The following is a 15,873-nucleotide window of genomic DNA, read 5'->3' as shown; positions in this document are numbered from 1 at the left end:
TGGGGAAAAAAAGCCAAATAAAGCTGAAATTATTGTTCTGCTTCATCAAGCTAAAACCAACATATTCGGAAAGATCACCTGTCATGTACAATAACTAAGCTTGCTGAGAATGTCATATCTTCTGGTGGGAATATAGCAGCAGTTTTGGGTGCTCACTGTTGCATCTGAGACTCAGAATCATATTCTATGATGTCAATATATATTTATGAACAGCAGAATAAGGCTAAGAGCCACAAAGGCACTCACAGAAATAGAGCCAAATCTGCAGTGATTTTAGCTAAATCCTACTTAGGAATCTCATTCCCATGGATATCATTGAGACCAAAACTATCAAGTAACTAAGGAATCTACTTAAGTATTCTATTTATTGCAATGAAATCTGTAGAGTGCTCTGCACAAACTAGGTGACACTGAACAGCCAGCAGGAGAGCATTACGGTTAGTTTTCCCCCTAGTTTTCTTAGTTCTGCCTATTTCCAGAAGAGCACTTGTAGGCACACATACAAATATAAATAAACAAAATGACATTAAGCAAACTTTTCCTTTACATCAAGATTTAAGCTGCTTTCTTCATTTGTTTCACTTCAAAAAGCAAAAATGCAATCTTATAACATGACCTGAATGTAAAAAGGACACATTATATTCCAAAGTTGAAAGCCTTTCTTCTGCAATGTACCACTGGAGATTTACAAGCCAAGTACTCCAGTGATTGTCAGATTCAGGTGACTGCAGAATGAGTCAGAGAAAGAAAAGGTCTCTGGGGTAAGTACAGCTAAAGCCACCTATATATGCATTGACACAGTCTGAGGTCAAACAATGAGTAATCAAGTTCTGAAGTGGTGTGTGAGTTTTCAGCTGTGGGAGTTTTGCTGAATGTAACAGGAGTCATGCTGTTGAAATCCTATCAGAGCCTCACGGAATGAGAATCCCTGCTAAGATGCATTTTGTGTGCCTGAAAGTGCCTGTGAAAATTGTTGGATTGGTGTGCCTCACATTCAGTGAATGCCTCTGTCCTCAGACTGAGCACTTGAGGAGGAAGGTGAACCTCACACTACAAAACCTCTTCAGCTCTGCATTTAGCATTATGGTATAGTTCATACAACATGTTCATTCATTCTTGCCTCTTTCTGCTAAGGATGATAACAGAAACGTGTATTGCTGCCAGCTCTGGGGTGCAGTAAGATATCTCTACAAAGGTTTATCTAACAGGCACTGTACAAGAACAGTTTTCAAGCACTGTTTCATTTCAAACTCCAAACCAGGAGCTCAGGAATGAAAATTCCTTTAAACAGTTGATATGGTCCTGATTTACCCAGCTAACTTGAGCTAATCTACAAAGAGCATGTAACTAATGACTGCATAAAGGCACTGGGGCTGGCTCTCACATAGGTGGTTTGAGGGCTGCTGCCGGCATAGTCATGGCATGTTGGAATCGACTGGAGTTACAGCTCCTGCTGAGTTCTATATTGTCTCTGTGCTGCACAAAGAATCTGCAAGCAAATTACTTGAAATCTAGCTGAGATGCTTCTACACAAGTCTCAGCCGTACCTTGTGGCAGAGTGCAGCCAGCCCAAAAACTAAAGCAAACGAGCTTGTGGAAATAAATTGAAAACAGAAAAACAAACAAATGAAACAAACAAACAAACAAACAAAAACCATTGAAAGAATTCTTTAATCCAAAAATTTCCTGTTGTAACTAGAAGCTATACTAAAAGTTACTTAGGAGCTATGCGAACTCTGAAAGTATTCAAATAAATGCTTTGATTTTTCACATGTTCATCAAGTCAATATATTTTTTGTTTGAGAACTCCTCTCTTCTTCCATATTTTTCCATTTCAAGCACCTCACTATGAGGCATTTATATCTGAAATCTTTCTCCGTCCAATGCCAGAGGGCAATCAGTACTCTTTGGTGGAATTGAATTGTTAGCTTTCCTAATGACACGAAAAAAAACAGGCCCTACTTGTTTTGCGCTGCTTTTTTTATTATTATTATTTTTATTTTTTATCACCAAGTAATCTTCAACAAAGTGAGCAAATGGAAAGGCTCTCAGGCTCACTGGGAGCAGGTAGCAGTGATGCTCACTGCATACGATTCTGAGAAACAGGTTGCTTCGCATTAATGAGGGCCGAGCTCTTTGCTGATGATCAGCATGTGAACTGCATAACATGTGCAGAGGTCTGGGGCGCATTTTAATGTGGTTAAATAAAATATGGTATTACATTTCTAGTCATGAAGCCTGCACTCCAGTGTAGGGCCAGCCAAACTCCTCCTGGGTAATCTTACTTTTAATAATATTTTATAAATTCAATGTAGCCAGCTCATCTAAGAGACCGCATGGAACCACAAGATTAAAAACGTTCACCAAAAGGAGAAGTCAGGGGAAAAATCTATTTAATGAAAAAAATAGTATTAATAATAATACTGAAATTCTGTTGGCTCAGACCAGGCTTTTATTTTCAGTAAAAATGAACTGCTTTGTTCTGCACTGCATACTCATCTCAAAACACTTGTTTAAACAACAAAACAAAAACAACAAAACAGAACTGGTGCTCTATTCCTTTCTCTTGAAATTTTCTTACTTTGTTCCTTTTCTATAATTCTGATCTTGTACCACTGGAACTGATGGAAGCTGAGTGTCAGTAGGTATTATTCAAAAATAAAGCTTTGTCAATACTTCTCTCTGTGGCCATAGAGAGACCTCAGAAATTTTAACTCTCTTTTTATTCCTCTGAGTTTTGGACATTATTTCCAATTCTGTCATCTTTTCCCTTAATGTCTCCATAATGTTCCTTGCTTCACTGTCTTTTAAGGTATATGCAAGAGTTCAAGAAAAAGAGGAGTTTGAGTGACTAACATAACTGGTCAGACATTGATTTATGACTGCTAAGGAATTATACACCACATGTATAGGACACATATGAACAGTGGGATTTAGACAAATGGGATGGTTCAGGGATAGGGAAAAGAGACAACAGAAAAGGTCAGGAGCTGATATAGATGGCAATCTGCAAATGGTCAGGGACACAAACACATACTCACCACATCTAGCACTAACATTTATCTTTCTATTTTTACCCATTTCAGCTGTTGGGAACTACCCATTTTGGACCTCCTTATAGTTCAGCTCATTTCTGTACAATCTATGCATAATATTACTCTGAAATTAATTCCTCCTTCCTGATCCATCAGCTGTTCTGTTGTACATTTAGCTCAGTATCCCATCCTCTCCCTTTACAAATCCCCTCTCCCTCTGGGAGCCTGCTAAATGGTCTCCCATATCCTAAATACCAAAAAGAATCCATCTTTTACCTGTAATATATCCTTAAGATATTTTTTGGATGTCTTTCACAACCAATTTTTCCATCATTAAGTCTCTCTGTATATAAAATGGCTGGAAGAAGGGGAGAGGAAATGAGAACTCCTACAGAATAACATCTTATTAACTAACTGGCTTACTTTTTTGTCAGTATCAAATCACTTGTTGTAAGGAAATTACAAGGTCTTTGATGCAAGATGCGTTCCTGAGAGGAGTAACACATGGGCTCATGGATTTCACACAGGCTCTAAGCTCAATCAAAACTGCAGGGTCAGGGCATACAGTCTTTTTCTGTCACCAACAGTCCTGCTGATTAGGAGTCTACTACAAAATTTTCCATATGGGACTTATCCACACTTAGGAGCTTATTGGCCTGAACTGAATCCATCCCTAATTATTTATGACTTCGATAGGACAATTAAACTTGTCTTCAACAGGAAAAGGAAAAAAAGGAAAAAAAATAAATCATATTATTTTTAACCAATAGTGTGTTCTTTACCCCCTGTAAAACTCACATCAGAATTAGGAGACAAAGAAAAATAATTCTCGAGAGTATGGAGCCAAAGAACTGTGAAATTATTCTCAGGAGAATGGAGCCAATTATCTGCAAAATTCTTGCAGGTGCTTATTTTTAGGATGGTTCCTATAACTAGAATGGCCAATCTCAGACTACTGTATTTGATAGGGTATCACTGTCTTCAAAGAAAAATTGCTGCAGTCTGAAATTATTATTTGAAGTAGCACATCTGCTTTTTTGGCACAAGGGAGAGTTTGCACATGCGTTTATGCAAAAGCAATGGGCTTAATTCACATCTAGCAAAATAAGTAGCTTGTACATACGTTACTAGTTTAGACCCACGCATGCCATTTGCATGCATCTCTTCAAAAGAGTGAGATACTGCTTCAGACTGTAGTACGAGATGTTACAGCTGCATTCCTGCCGAAGAGTTACTATTATTGTACTTATTATTTAGGATTTATTCTTTATTAAACACACTGGACAACATGAGAAGAAAGAACAGCCTTCATAAGACAGGTTTATAACCTGAGATGAAGACATGAAGGCAGCATGCATTGGGAGTACAGTTATCAGAGGCAGCCTAACATAATGAGTATCTATCCAGTGAATTTTAATCCTGTGTTTTCACTAACTATGCTTGTTAAAGGAAAGCATATAGCCTTCTCTCAGCTGTATTTCCTGAAGTACAAAGGAGATAACATATAAACACATTCCTGCGGCAGAAAAAGTGTATCAGTTGAATATCACTTGCTGCTCTTCAAGGGAAAGTGCTGACAACTCAGCTAGCCTCAGATGTGCTCAGTGCTTTCCATATATCCTGGAGCTTTGGAGTGACAGAAACACCCGGGAAGGGATACTAGCTTTCAGAGATGAGCATCATAGCACTACTGTTCTTCCCAGGACCAACGACTTTTTTCTGCAGGCAACAAAATCTTTGTCCTGTGACAGGTAGAAGCAGCTGCAATATTTGCATTGAGGGACCATCTGACCCTCTCTTTCTCAGTAAGGTTCAGGTACCTCATTTAGTATACACAGTTCTGAGCATTACCCTCCAATACATTAAAACCTAGAAAGAGCAAACAAAAATTTTAGTCTTTTCTCTAAAACACAACCAGATTCGCAGCCAATATCAAAACACTGAGAAATTCTATGCAGAAAGAATCCTTTCTAGGATATTCCATGCACACATCAGCTTGAAGGGATGCAGACTTACACCTCCTGGGCTACAAGGCTATGATTTACTTGGGAACTGTGGAGTGAAATCTCTCAGTGCCATTTCATATTCAGAGAGGATGGGTTCCATCCTAAAGTGCAGCTATGGTCACTTTTTAAAATAAGTATGTTGCTCTGAACATGATGCCTCCTATTTTTTTTTCCACAGAAATTACAATAGCTAAAAAAAGCACAATAACACTTTTTGATAGACCAAATTCTCATCTACAAAACACCATTTTTCAACATAGCCAGCATCATGAGCTACACACTTTCACCACCGATGAAGAAGAGCTTGCATGCAGTGCTCAGAAAAATCTGCATCAGAGGAGGTGACCCAATGTTGCTTTCACCCCTGCTGAAATGCACCACCCACTGCCTCACCATGCTCGCATCTACTGGTTAGTTTCCATAAACATTCAGCAAGTGTTGATGAATGTCAGTGGTGCCATTTTTTCTGCATAGAGGAATTCAATTCCACCCCTGTCCTTCATCCACATTTCCAAGTCAGATGCCATTCTGTTAAATTGCCCCTCTGCTGCCACTGGTCACATGGCAACAACATGTAATGGGAAACCAGGAAGGTTCAATTTCTACTGCTAAACTACTAACATCTGCCTCTGGCATTGTAGGCCACCATAATAAAACAGGAGCACTACTTTTGGAACATCCCTCGTAATAAGTAGATGAAGGCAGAATCTGTACTCATCTTGTTAATCAGCAAAGCATTTAGGATACAGTACTTGGAGAAAGATAGAGAAATTTTGTATCTTAGCAGTTAGAGGACTTAACAGCATGAATGCAAGAAGTACTGGTTCCCAATCCCTGCACTTTTGTGCTTTTCTTCAACAAGAACATAACCTGGCCCTAGCACACAATGGCTGCAATATTCACATCTGTGCACTACACCAGAACTAAAGACCTGTTACACAACCAGCTACATTTCATGGTTAAAAATGCCTTATTTTCCTTCTATCTTCTGTCTGCCCTAATTAAGTTTCAGCCCTCCGGAGAAGGACCTGGGGGTTCTGATAGATGAAAAACTTAACATGAGCCAGCAGTGCGCTCTTGCAGCTCGAAAAACAAATGGTCTCCTGCGCTCCATCAGAAGAGGGGTGGCCAGCAGGGACAGAAAGGTGATTGTCCCCCTCTACTTGTCTCTTGTGAGGCCCCATCTGAAGTGCTGTGTCCAGGTCTGGAGCCCCCAGTACAAGAAAGACAGAGAGCTGTTGGAGAGGATCCAGAGAAGGGCCACAAAGATGATCAGGGGACTGGAGCACCTCCCCTATGAAGACAGGCTGATGAAGCTGGGCTTATTCAGCCTGGAGAAAAGAAGGTTGCAGGGTGACCTCATTGCAGCCTTTCAGTACCTAAAGGGACCCTACAAACAGGAGGGGGACCAACTCTTTGAAAGGGTGGATAACAAGGGGAAATGGTTTGAAGTTGAGGGAGGGGAGATTTAGGTTGGATGTCAGGGGGAAGTTCTTTACAAAGAGAGTGGTGAGGTGCTGGAACAGGCTGCCCAGAGAGGTTGTGGATGCCCTGTCCATCCCTGGAGGTGTTCAAGGCCAGATTGGATGGGGTCCTGGGCAGCCTGGTCTAGTGTTGAATGTGGAGGTTGGTGGCCCTGCATGTGGCAGGAGGGTTGAAGACTTGTGATCTTTGAGGTCACTTCCAACCCCGGCCATTCTGTGGTTCTGCAAGTTTGAATTCATTGCTGAAAAATAGGCTATTCAGAGTCTTTATACTCCTTTGGATCAGGCCACCTTTTAAGATGAGGGGGAGCTGGACAAAACTTGTCTAAAGAAAGTGGGCCTTCTATGGCCACTGTTCTGTCTATGTGTGTTATTTAAAGTGATCTCAGATTCACCCTGAGAGGAATCCCTTTCCTCTTGAATATAATGCATGTTTGGAGTTACCTGCTCCCTGCTGGGCAATGGAGGCGGAGGAATGCCTCATCAGAGAGCCCGAATTTGGTTAAGGCATAAGGTAGTTTCTAGCCAAGTCACATCTAAGCACACTCAGGAGCCTTTTTGCTTCCACTCTTTCATGCTACTGACATGTAGCTGAGGCAAAAAGAGTAATCAGAGTGTCTTCGTGCCCTTGTAATACTCGAGGATTGCTAGGAGCTGGCATGCTAACTGAATATTTGATGATTGTCATGCTTTCAAGAATCTTAGCCTTTGTATTTCTGTATATTTCCCATTTTATACCATGGACTTGGTCTTAAAGAGATTGGCAGGTCACTATTTATGCCAGACATTGTGCACCTCTAATTTGAGAGATGTTATAGTCTGTGCCAACACGTCTGCATAATTCAGGGGGCTCTTAAAATCACTCATTTCTGTGAAAGACTGTGAATTGCATATTTGGAAGCTGAAGCATCAAACATACATTTTCTGATGACTTAATCAGAGATTTATATTCATATTTCCAGAGGGAGGAAAAAAAGATAATGAATCTGTCTAATAAAACAGCACATTCTGCTTTATGTATACATATTCCTTGTTGCTCTATAACCATATGTAATAGGTTTTCACTTGATAAATGTTATGCTTATAGTAAACTATGTGTACATGTTTTCATACATTCTGCATATAAATTGCATGTTTCCTAAGACAGGCAAAACATAACAAGACACATAATGAGTGACCCCAGGGCATTGGACTCGACTGTATAAAATATTTAAATCTAAACATGACACTGAATATAATGGAAATAATACAATTAAATTAGAACATGGTCAGAACAATAGAGTCTCCTGCTTTAATATCAGAAGAATTTGGATCTGCTTTGGCATTTGTTCTTTGTAAATTCCCTTGGCATTTCATGCAGCAGCAGACCAATATTCCATGACAAGAGCCAAATGCATTGATATATCTTAATTACATCACTTGTTCTGAATAAAAGCAACACACCAACGTGACATGGATTATTGTGGCTAACTTTGTAATTATAAAAGAAGACCAGGGACAGATGAAGCCAAATAGCAATTGTGTTTACACTTCCACAAGCTCAAAGCCTTTTTGAGTTGCTTTGTAGGGAGCTGGTTGTAGGAAACTCAGACAGAGATTTGTGGAATGAAAAAGCATATAAGCAGTGTAGGTAGTCAGGGAGTTCACCTGAGCTAGCTGTCTGGCCCCACCTGTCTAGAAGGCTAGACGTAACATAACTGGGCATGGAGTTCCCCTAGCCTGTTGATGCTCTGTGTAAGAAACTAAAATTAAAGAGGGATGGTGGGAAGGACATGTTCCATAGACCTCTTTACCATCAATTTTAAAACACAATGTAAAGGTTCCTTGCATACTTGCAGTAAGGTTGCCTGAGAACATGTACATCTAGGCAAGGCAGAAGCAGGACATCAATTTCTTAGCCACATAGTTAAAGAAAAATAAAACAAACCAACTAACAAAACGCAAAACAAAACCCAACAACAAAAGCAAACAAACAAACAAACAACAGACAATATAATATGTATAAGGTATCTTCATGTAGCATACACCTTTGCAGTGAGATGCCTGTTTCAAAGATAAAAGCAAATCGGAGCAATACCTCCCTAATAATGGTATGCTCACATTTCAAGAAATCTATGTTTAGTGCGTATAATGGCCTAGTCACTGACCATGTAGCTTCTTTCCTCCAAAAATGAAGCTTCTGTACATAATTTACCTACGATGTGCACTAGTTTCTTACTACATGCTGTCTTTACTTGAATGGGATCTCAGCGCCTACTGGAGAAAATACACTGTTTTGAGCCTCAAAGTCTGTGGAAAATAGCCCAATGTAGAGTACTGGCTACATCTAACATCATGGGCAGTTGTTGTTACTGACCGAAGTCTAACTTTGGGAAGGTTGTTAAGCACTGGAGAATGAAACACATCAGCCCTGTGTCTATGTCACATATGCTATTCAACTTTTCAATGCATTCGTCATTTATTTTTCAACAGGTATTTATTGCTAAGTGTTAAGTCTAGATTAAAGTACACATCTGCAGACAGTGCCTCTTAGCCTGCACATAGAAGCTGCTCTTACATATTAAGTCTGATGCCTTTCATTTAATCTCTGGGTGTCATTCAGTAATTTCTATTCATACCTTTTTAAGCAGTTCATTACTGGTCTACTCAGGGGCCAAATATGTAAGCGGTGGGCTTGAATACATGGGAAAAACTGACCCTCAGTGCCAAGGAGTTACCATATTAAAGTGCCAAATTAGCCATTTCCTGTAACAGTTTTCAGGCTAACTTTCAGTAAATGACTTTGTCCATGTGTTTATTATTCAGATGTAAACCCACTGACTTGGCATGAAAATGACATTACAGTGCTGTAATCACAGACTAATCTTCTACAGCGACAACCACTACATGCCCAAACTGTGTCCCTCTAACAGGACTTCTCCACGTTCAGAAGCAGCAGCTTGTGAGCAACTTAATTCAAACTGTGTTACGTCACCCACTGCTGAGGGTAACACTGACAGGCACTGTTTCTGAAAATCTCCATGCAACTCCATAAAATTCAGAGCGTTTTTTACCAAATGATGACTGAATGGGAAAGAATGCACTGAAATAATAGAATTGAACTCAATACAAAATAAAATCACTCTTATCTTGATTGCTAACATTCTCTGTATCTAAATGTAACATACTCCTCGAGGTCTTCATAGATCATAGAATCATAGAATCACAAGGTTGGAAACGACCTACAAGATCATCTAGTCCAACCATCTCCTCATCACCACTGCCACCACAAGCACTAAACTTGGGGACAAATTCCCCTTCTCTCCATTCAGTGTGTGATAACCGTATTTTATTGCATCTGTTAAAGCATAAATACTGTTGTCGTGCCTATTGATAAACAGTTTTCTCTATCTGATCAGACCTACTTATTTTAGATTGCAAGTGGTTTTAGAAGATGAAGATCTTAAAACGTGAGAGTAGCTTAGTAACTTGTGAAGGTAAAAACCCGCCAAGAAATTTGAAATTCAAGCTGACTTTGTCAGCCTCGCATCTTGTGTTCTGACTAAGTTGTAGGTTGATCTTGTGCACCATGGCATTGCTTACAGTGTTCTTGAGGAATCCTGAGGTGGAAACAAAGTAACTTATGATATCACTTCACTGTCTCTGGCTTCTATCAGCACAAAACTACGTTTTTGGCTAGTGTTATAACACAGGTGCCCTGAACTACTTTTGGCTTTTCTGAGGAATCAAGCTGATCGATGGAGAAAGCACAAGACTTCACTCTTGATTTTTGTTATTTTTGTAGCTTTTCATCATTAAAAATGTATATCGTTAATATTAATCACAGAAAAAGAAAATCCTGTAGGTTTACATTTTATTATTTTATAGAAGCCATGCTTAACTGATGTTATAATTGAAAAAAAAAAACCCAGCAAATCAAGTCATAGGATCCCAAGCGTATGTTTGCTGTCAACAAAGTGACAGCAGGACTCTCCGGGACTTCAATTAGTATTAGACTGTAGTCTTCATATTACCATTTAAAAGTATTCCCCTCCATGTCCCCACATAAATTATTAAGCTATTCATATTCAATAGGATAGAAGTGTGAGATGGAAAAGTGTGCATTAAGTATCTGACAAAGTGATCAAAGAAAGACAATTCTGAGAGATGTCACTCTGGCTGATAGGCGGGGGGGCTGTCTCTCTAAGTGCCTGGTCATTTTGTATCTGATCACTGCTTGTGTCAACAAGAACCAGAAATCTTCCCTTCTCTATTCCAATGATTATATAACAGAGAACGATAAGAAAATAATCTTTCAGTACACTGCAAAAAACAAACAAGCCCAACAGAAAACCTAGGAACTGATGTCTAAGTGCTTATGTATTCAGCTGTTGCTCTCCCAGTATCTTCCTGAATGTTCTGCTTTGCAAGAGTCAGTTAGGGAAAAGCATGTAACTAATGATGAAATTCTTTATCTGGATAAAACACTTTGTTCCAGTAAGCAGCATTTTCCTCTCTTTTTAGCTTTTATTCCACAAATTAATCAAATAGCTGCTGTTTTCCAGCAATTCAGACTTGTCATATAAATACATTTAATTATTGCATAGTTAGCTGTATAAGATAAAGGAGTTCTACTCAACTGCCTTTCCAAGAATATCCGAATTTTCTAGCATTTTAAAGTGCCTATTGAACTAGCAGAAAGCTAAGTCAATGATCTAACGGAGAAAAAAATAAACAGAAATACATGAGTAGTGGTCCAAATTCACACTGTATTTTCTGAAACACAGGAAACTAACATTAACTCCAGATTATAAATAAAACCAGGTAGCTGATTGCTTGTCTGATTGGTTCTTCCTGTGGGCATCTTTCATACTTAAAAATTCTCGCCTTAACATATAAAAAAAATATTCTGAAGTCATTTAACATTTCATATATCAGTGCAGCTATGACTTAAAACAGTAGATTATATCGTCAAAAAATTGCACCAATTAATAAATGTTAGAAATGGAAGCAATTTGTATTGAGGTCATAATAAAGATTCAGTACACAAAAAAATCTTTATATGACTTAATTCCAAGCCAAATAGATTTCTTTCGACCTCCTTGCAGCTGTACTCTCATTCTTTAAAAGGAAAATATATGCTATATAGAAAAATAACTTCTTTCCATTCTTTGAAAAAATTAACAAGATTTTGGCAACGGAAGCATGGTTATGCATCATAATGACTAATAAAAATGGTTATCAGCAGAAAAGGTTTTCACAGGTGCAGTGAAATTCAAAGCCACGTGACTTAATTCTCTGCTCCATCAGAAAACCTCTGAGAGATCAGAGATATGAAGTTATGAAAAAATCCTGAAGATCTGCTGTAAATTCAAACTGCTGCTCCGGAAAAAGGTTCTTTGCTTTTAGGAGCTCACATGTGCCAACAGGAAGCAGCTTCACACTGGGAGGAAACCATGAGGCTTTGAGGGAAGCAGTGTCTTTCAGACACCTCAACCTTGTGTTGTACACACCATACCTGCTGTAACCACAAAACTGCTAATCTGTCTCCTTCTGCCTTTATCACCAAATGATTTTAGACATATACTGAGGAGAAGTAAAGAGTTCATGTTGTTATGTGAACAGGGACTGGTATACTTCACTGATGTTACCTGAGCTACAAGAGATGAAGCAGAAGTCTTCCTTTACTTTCCCTCCAACATCAAGGACACAAAGAAGTTCTTAACAGTTGCTACCCTCATTCAATTCAGGCAATTCCTGTCTTTATTTGCATTCTCTAAAACTTCTCTGATATTCACGAATACACATCAAATGAATACAAAAGCCTGACACAGTATCGCTACAAGATAACATGGGCTCCAGCTCAGGAAATTAATAAGCATTTTGTAAACTCTTCTGAAATTAAAACTCTGACTAGAGTTTTATTAACTTTAAGACCTTTGGATCTGAAAATCAAATTAGATTTCCCCTCACCTAGTAGGGAAATCTACTCCTCTCACATAGTAGGCAGTCAAAAAAGACACTTCATTCCATGTCTTGTAATTTGTACTTGTGGAACAGAGAGAAGAAAACGATCGTTGATCTAAATTAATTAAACACTTTTCTCGTTGACATGTAGGTGGCTTTTTCCCATCAGTTCATTTGCTGGCTAAGAAATTATTGTTTGTTCCCCTCGTTATCAACTTTCACAGCACCACTAACAAGGAGCAGTGTAGAAAATCATGCATTTTGGTCAACAAAGCCAATAGGTATGAGTGCAAATGTACATTAGCATCAGAATTGTTTACGAAGGAAGAGTTTTATTAATTTTCAAAGTATAACTGCATTCCAAGCTTTGAGCTGGGTTGAAGGGCCAGTTTTGGAGGAATTGGAGAACTCTTCAAAAGAGATAAAAATTTATCTCTTCCCTCATAGCTGTCTTCATTTGAAGCCAAAAGACATTTGTGTTCATTTCCACTAGAATTTAAAGATCTATAACACGGAAAACTTGTTCTGATAGCAATAATTGCAGAAGAGGGCAGTTCACAGCCTTCTTTGTGCTGGAATAGTGGTGGTGATTCTCCACAACTTGGTTCAAATTTTGAAAGAAAAGAAGAGAATCGTAGAAGTGTCAAACAGAACATGTTTTTGTAGTTTTTGTAAGGATCATGGGAAACTGATTCTGAGAATTCAGTCAACATTATCAGGATAACTGCTCTGTGCATACCTCGAGTCCTATCTTCCTTCTTCAGACACTGCTATAGGAGAAACCACCATTCAGCATGGAAGCGTTGAAAGTTCTCACGGCTTAAAAATTTCAGGAACAGGTTATCTCAGTTACTTTTAGAGGGAAATCCTATTTACTTTTTGAAATTATGAAGGTCTTTGGAGACAACATCTGATAGCTAATCGTTTTTGACCTATATAGGTAAATTTGAAGAGAGGGTTTTCTGTACAGAGCTCTGTACACTTACTACCTGCACTGCTCCTTTAGTCCTCCCCTTGGAGCAACTTATCTGCATGACAAAATACCCTAGAAAGCCGAAGTTATTGTAAAAAGAATAAGGAATCAGATGTGACATCCTTAAACAAAACAAACAAAATCATTAATTTATCAACAGTCTTAAAAAAACTTACCTTTAAAATTTGGTCTGATTCTAGCATCATACCCTGATGTCCTCCCCATCAGTTTGTCCAAAAAATCTGAAGGAGACAGGGTCTGTGAGGGGGATTTTCCAGATCTTGAATCATGTTCTTTACAGAAAGTCGTCCTAAATAAATTATTAGCCATCATTAGTTAGTATTTAGCTAGTAAATACAAAATTTAGCTAGCTAGTATTTAGCCACTTAGCTAGTATTTCATTCAAGTCAGGGAAAAAAATTATAACAATGAATAACATTGTCTCAATTAACTGAATGCAGCAAATAAGATTTTTATAGAATGATATCATATATTTTTCATTAGAAAACTTTATGCTAGAAATAAAAATGAATTTTGGATAGCATGCATGCACACATTTTGCTATTCAAAACAAACCCCTTCCACTTTAAAAATAAATGTATTTTAGCTTTAAAAATTTAGAAGACTCAGTCTATTTTTTTAAAAAAATGTGTAAAGAAATCTTACAGGAATTTTGATATCTAACTCATATCACTGATTTAATTAGAAGTATATTTTTAAAATTTATGCCTTTTAGCACTGATTCAAGGTGATTGTAAACTTCCAAACAATAGGAGTCATCACTCATCCAGGAGATCTGCTACATGTTGGTTTTGTGAATATTAGAAAGGACGTAGATGCAAAAAAATGTTCTTTATAGATGCCACTTAAAGAAGATTGAAATCATGCTAGTGAATATCTGACTTCTTCACCAGGAAAAAAGGTTTCAGTCAGTCATACATGATCTTAGTGATTTGTTTTGGTCTTTTTTTCACCAATTAACATCAAATAGTAAATGATCAGTATTATCACCAGCTGGTATTTATATGCAAGCTCCTGAACATATGCCTGTTTTCAGATTTGAAAAGTAAACTTCTGGTACCAGACTATGCATATGAAACTTCATATAGATAACAAATTACATACTTCAAGCACAGTAAGTATTTCAGAAAAAAAAGAATTTAACAGTTCCCTCAGGTCATTCTGTAGGGAAAATAAACTAGTAATGAAATAGTCGTATTTGGTGGGCAGAGGCACAGATTTCATCACAAGCAGCACTATCTTGGTTCCTAAATAACCAATATCATGGTATCTGTGCTTCAATATATTCATTGAGCTACTAAAAGTAATAAAAGCACTGTCTTCTTAACTACTCTCTATTTAAATATTTGCCCAAAGGGAACCACTTCATTTCAGGAGTCTTGTTCTTTGTTGTGCATTTACATGTAAGCATATTAAATAATACTAAATAACACTAAATTCTTTCTCTTTTTATAAAGCCATCCAAACTGCTAAAAGGCAATGTGACAGTAAATCTTGTAATGCTATTCCCCACTTTTTCAGTTCCATATATGGGGGAGGAGGGAGGGAGTTGTTTTTTTTTTTTTTTTTGCTTTTGTTGTTGGTGTGACACTCTTTTATCTCTAATTTTTAATATAAAATAGATGGTGTTTGCCACTTAAATACTAGAAATGTTCAGATAAGATAATAAAAACTTGAAAACTAATCCAGTCTAATTATTTTGGATGATACTCTACAGTCTACTTCTGTCTCCTTTCAGTGTCCACTAGTGATAAGTTGTGCTGTCATCTCACGTGTGCAAACTCGTGAATACAAACATTTTTTTTCACTCAGACACTGTATACATACGTTATTACACATATAAAAGCATTCTGTATGTTTACATGTAGATACATGGCTTTGTACATGAAGATAAGGAATCTCAGCTGAAATGGTGTTTTGGTGAATAGCAATGACTTGTTTGCCTTGTATCGCAAGAAGTCAGCAGCTGAAGCAAAAACTCATCAAGCGTTAGAAATAAAATAAAAAGAGAAAATAAAAATTAGAAGCAATAATCTGATGTACTGATACTTTATATTAGCATAGTACTGGTTTAATTAGGTATCTTTCCAAAATCATAAGACTGGATTTCTAATTTCAAATAACCACATCCCTGACAAATCTGGTTGATCATTTCCAGAGCCTGAAGAGGAGGGAACCAAAGCAACTTCCTACATAAGCTCTGGAGGGAGTACAAAGATTAAATAGCATTTGGAAGAAAAACTGAAGAAACTGTTTTCAGCTATATTGATAATCAGTAACAAAGCATGTAGTTGAATCAGAGAAATGGAAAATAGATCACCCAAACTTGAATATTTTTTGGTGTTTGTTACCAAGCAACGAGTCTCTGAGTGTAAAAAGGAAAGTCTATATAGAATGAACACAAAGCA

At 37.8% G+C, this 15,873-nt stretch overlaps 1 protein-coding gene across 2 annotated transcripts in view; it reads right to left on the bottom strand.

Moving 5' to 3' along the window:
- GLRA2 (glycine receptor alpha 2) overlaps window positions 1–15,873 on the bottom strand; it is a 126,614-nt gene that overhangs the window by 110,168 nt on the left and 573 nt on the right. For both annotated transcript variants that reach the window (XM_052703154.1, XM_052703153.1), the window contains exon 2: window positions 13,621–13,754. In XM_052703154.1, coding sequence (XP_052559114.1) covers window positions 13,621–13,754 — 134 coding nt within the window. The remainder of the gene's footprint in view (window positions 1–13,620; window positions 13,755–15,873) is intronic.

Source organism: Tympanuchus pallidicinctus, unplaced genomic scaffold (assembly GCF_026119805.1).
Source record: "Tympanuchus pallidicinctus isolate F22 unplaced genomic scaffold, pur_lepc_1.0 scaffold49, whole genome shotgun sequence".
In the NCBI taxonomy this organism is placed as follows: Eukaryota; Metazoa; Chordata; class Aves; order Galliformes; family Phasianidae; genus Tympanuchus; species Tympanuchus pallidicinctus.
This window is presented reverse-complemented; position numbering and strand designations above follow the sequence as displayed.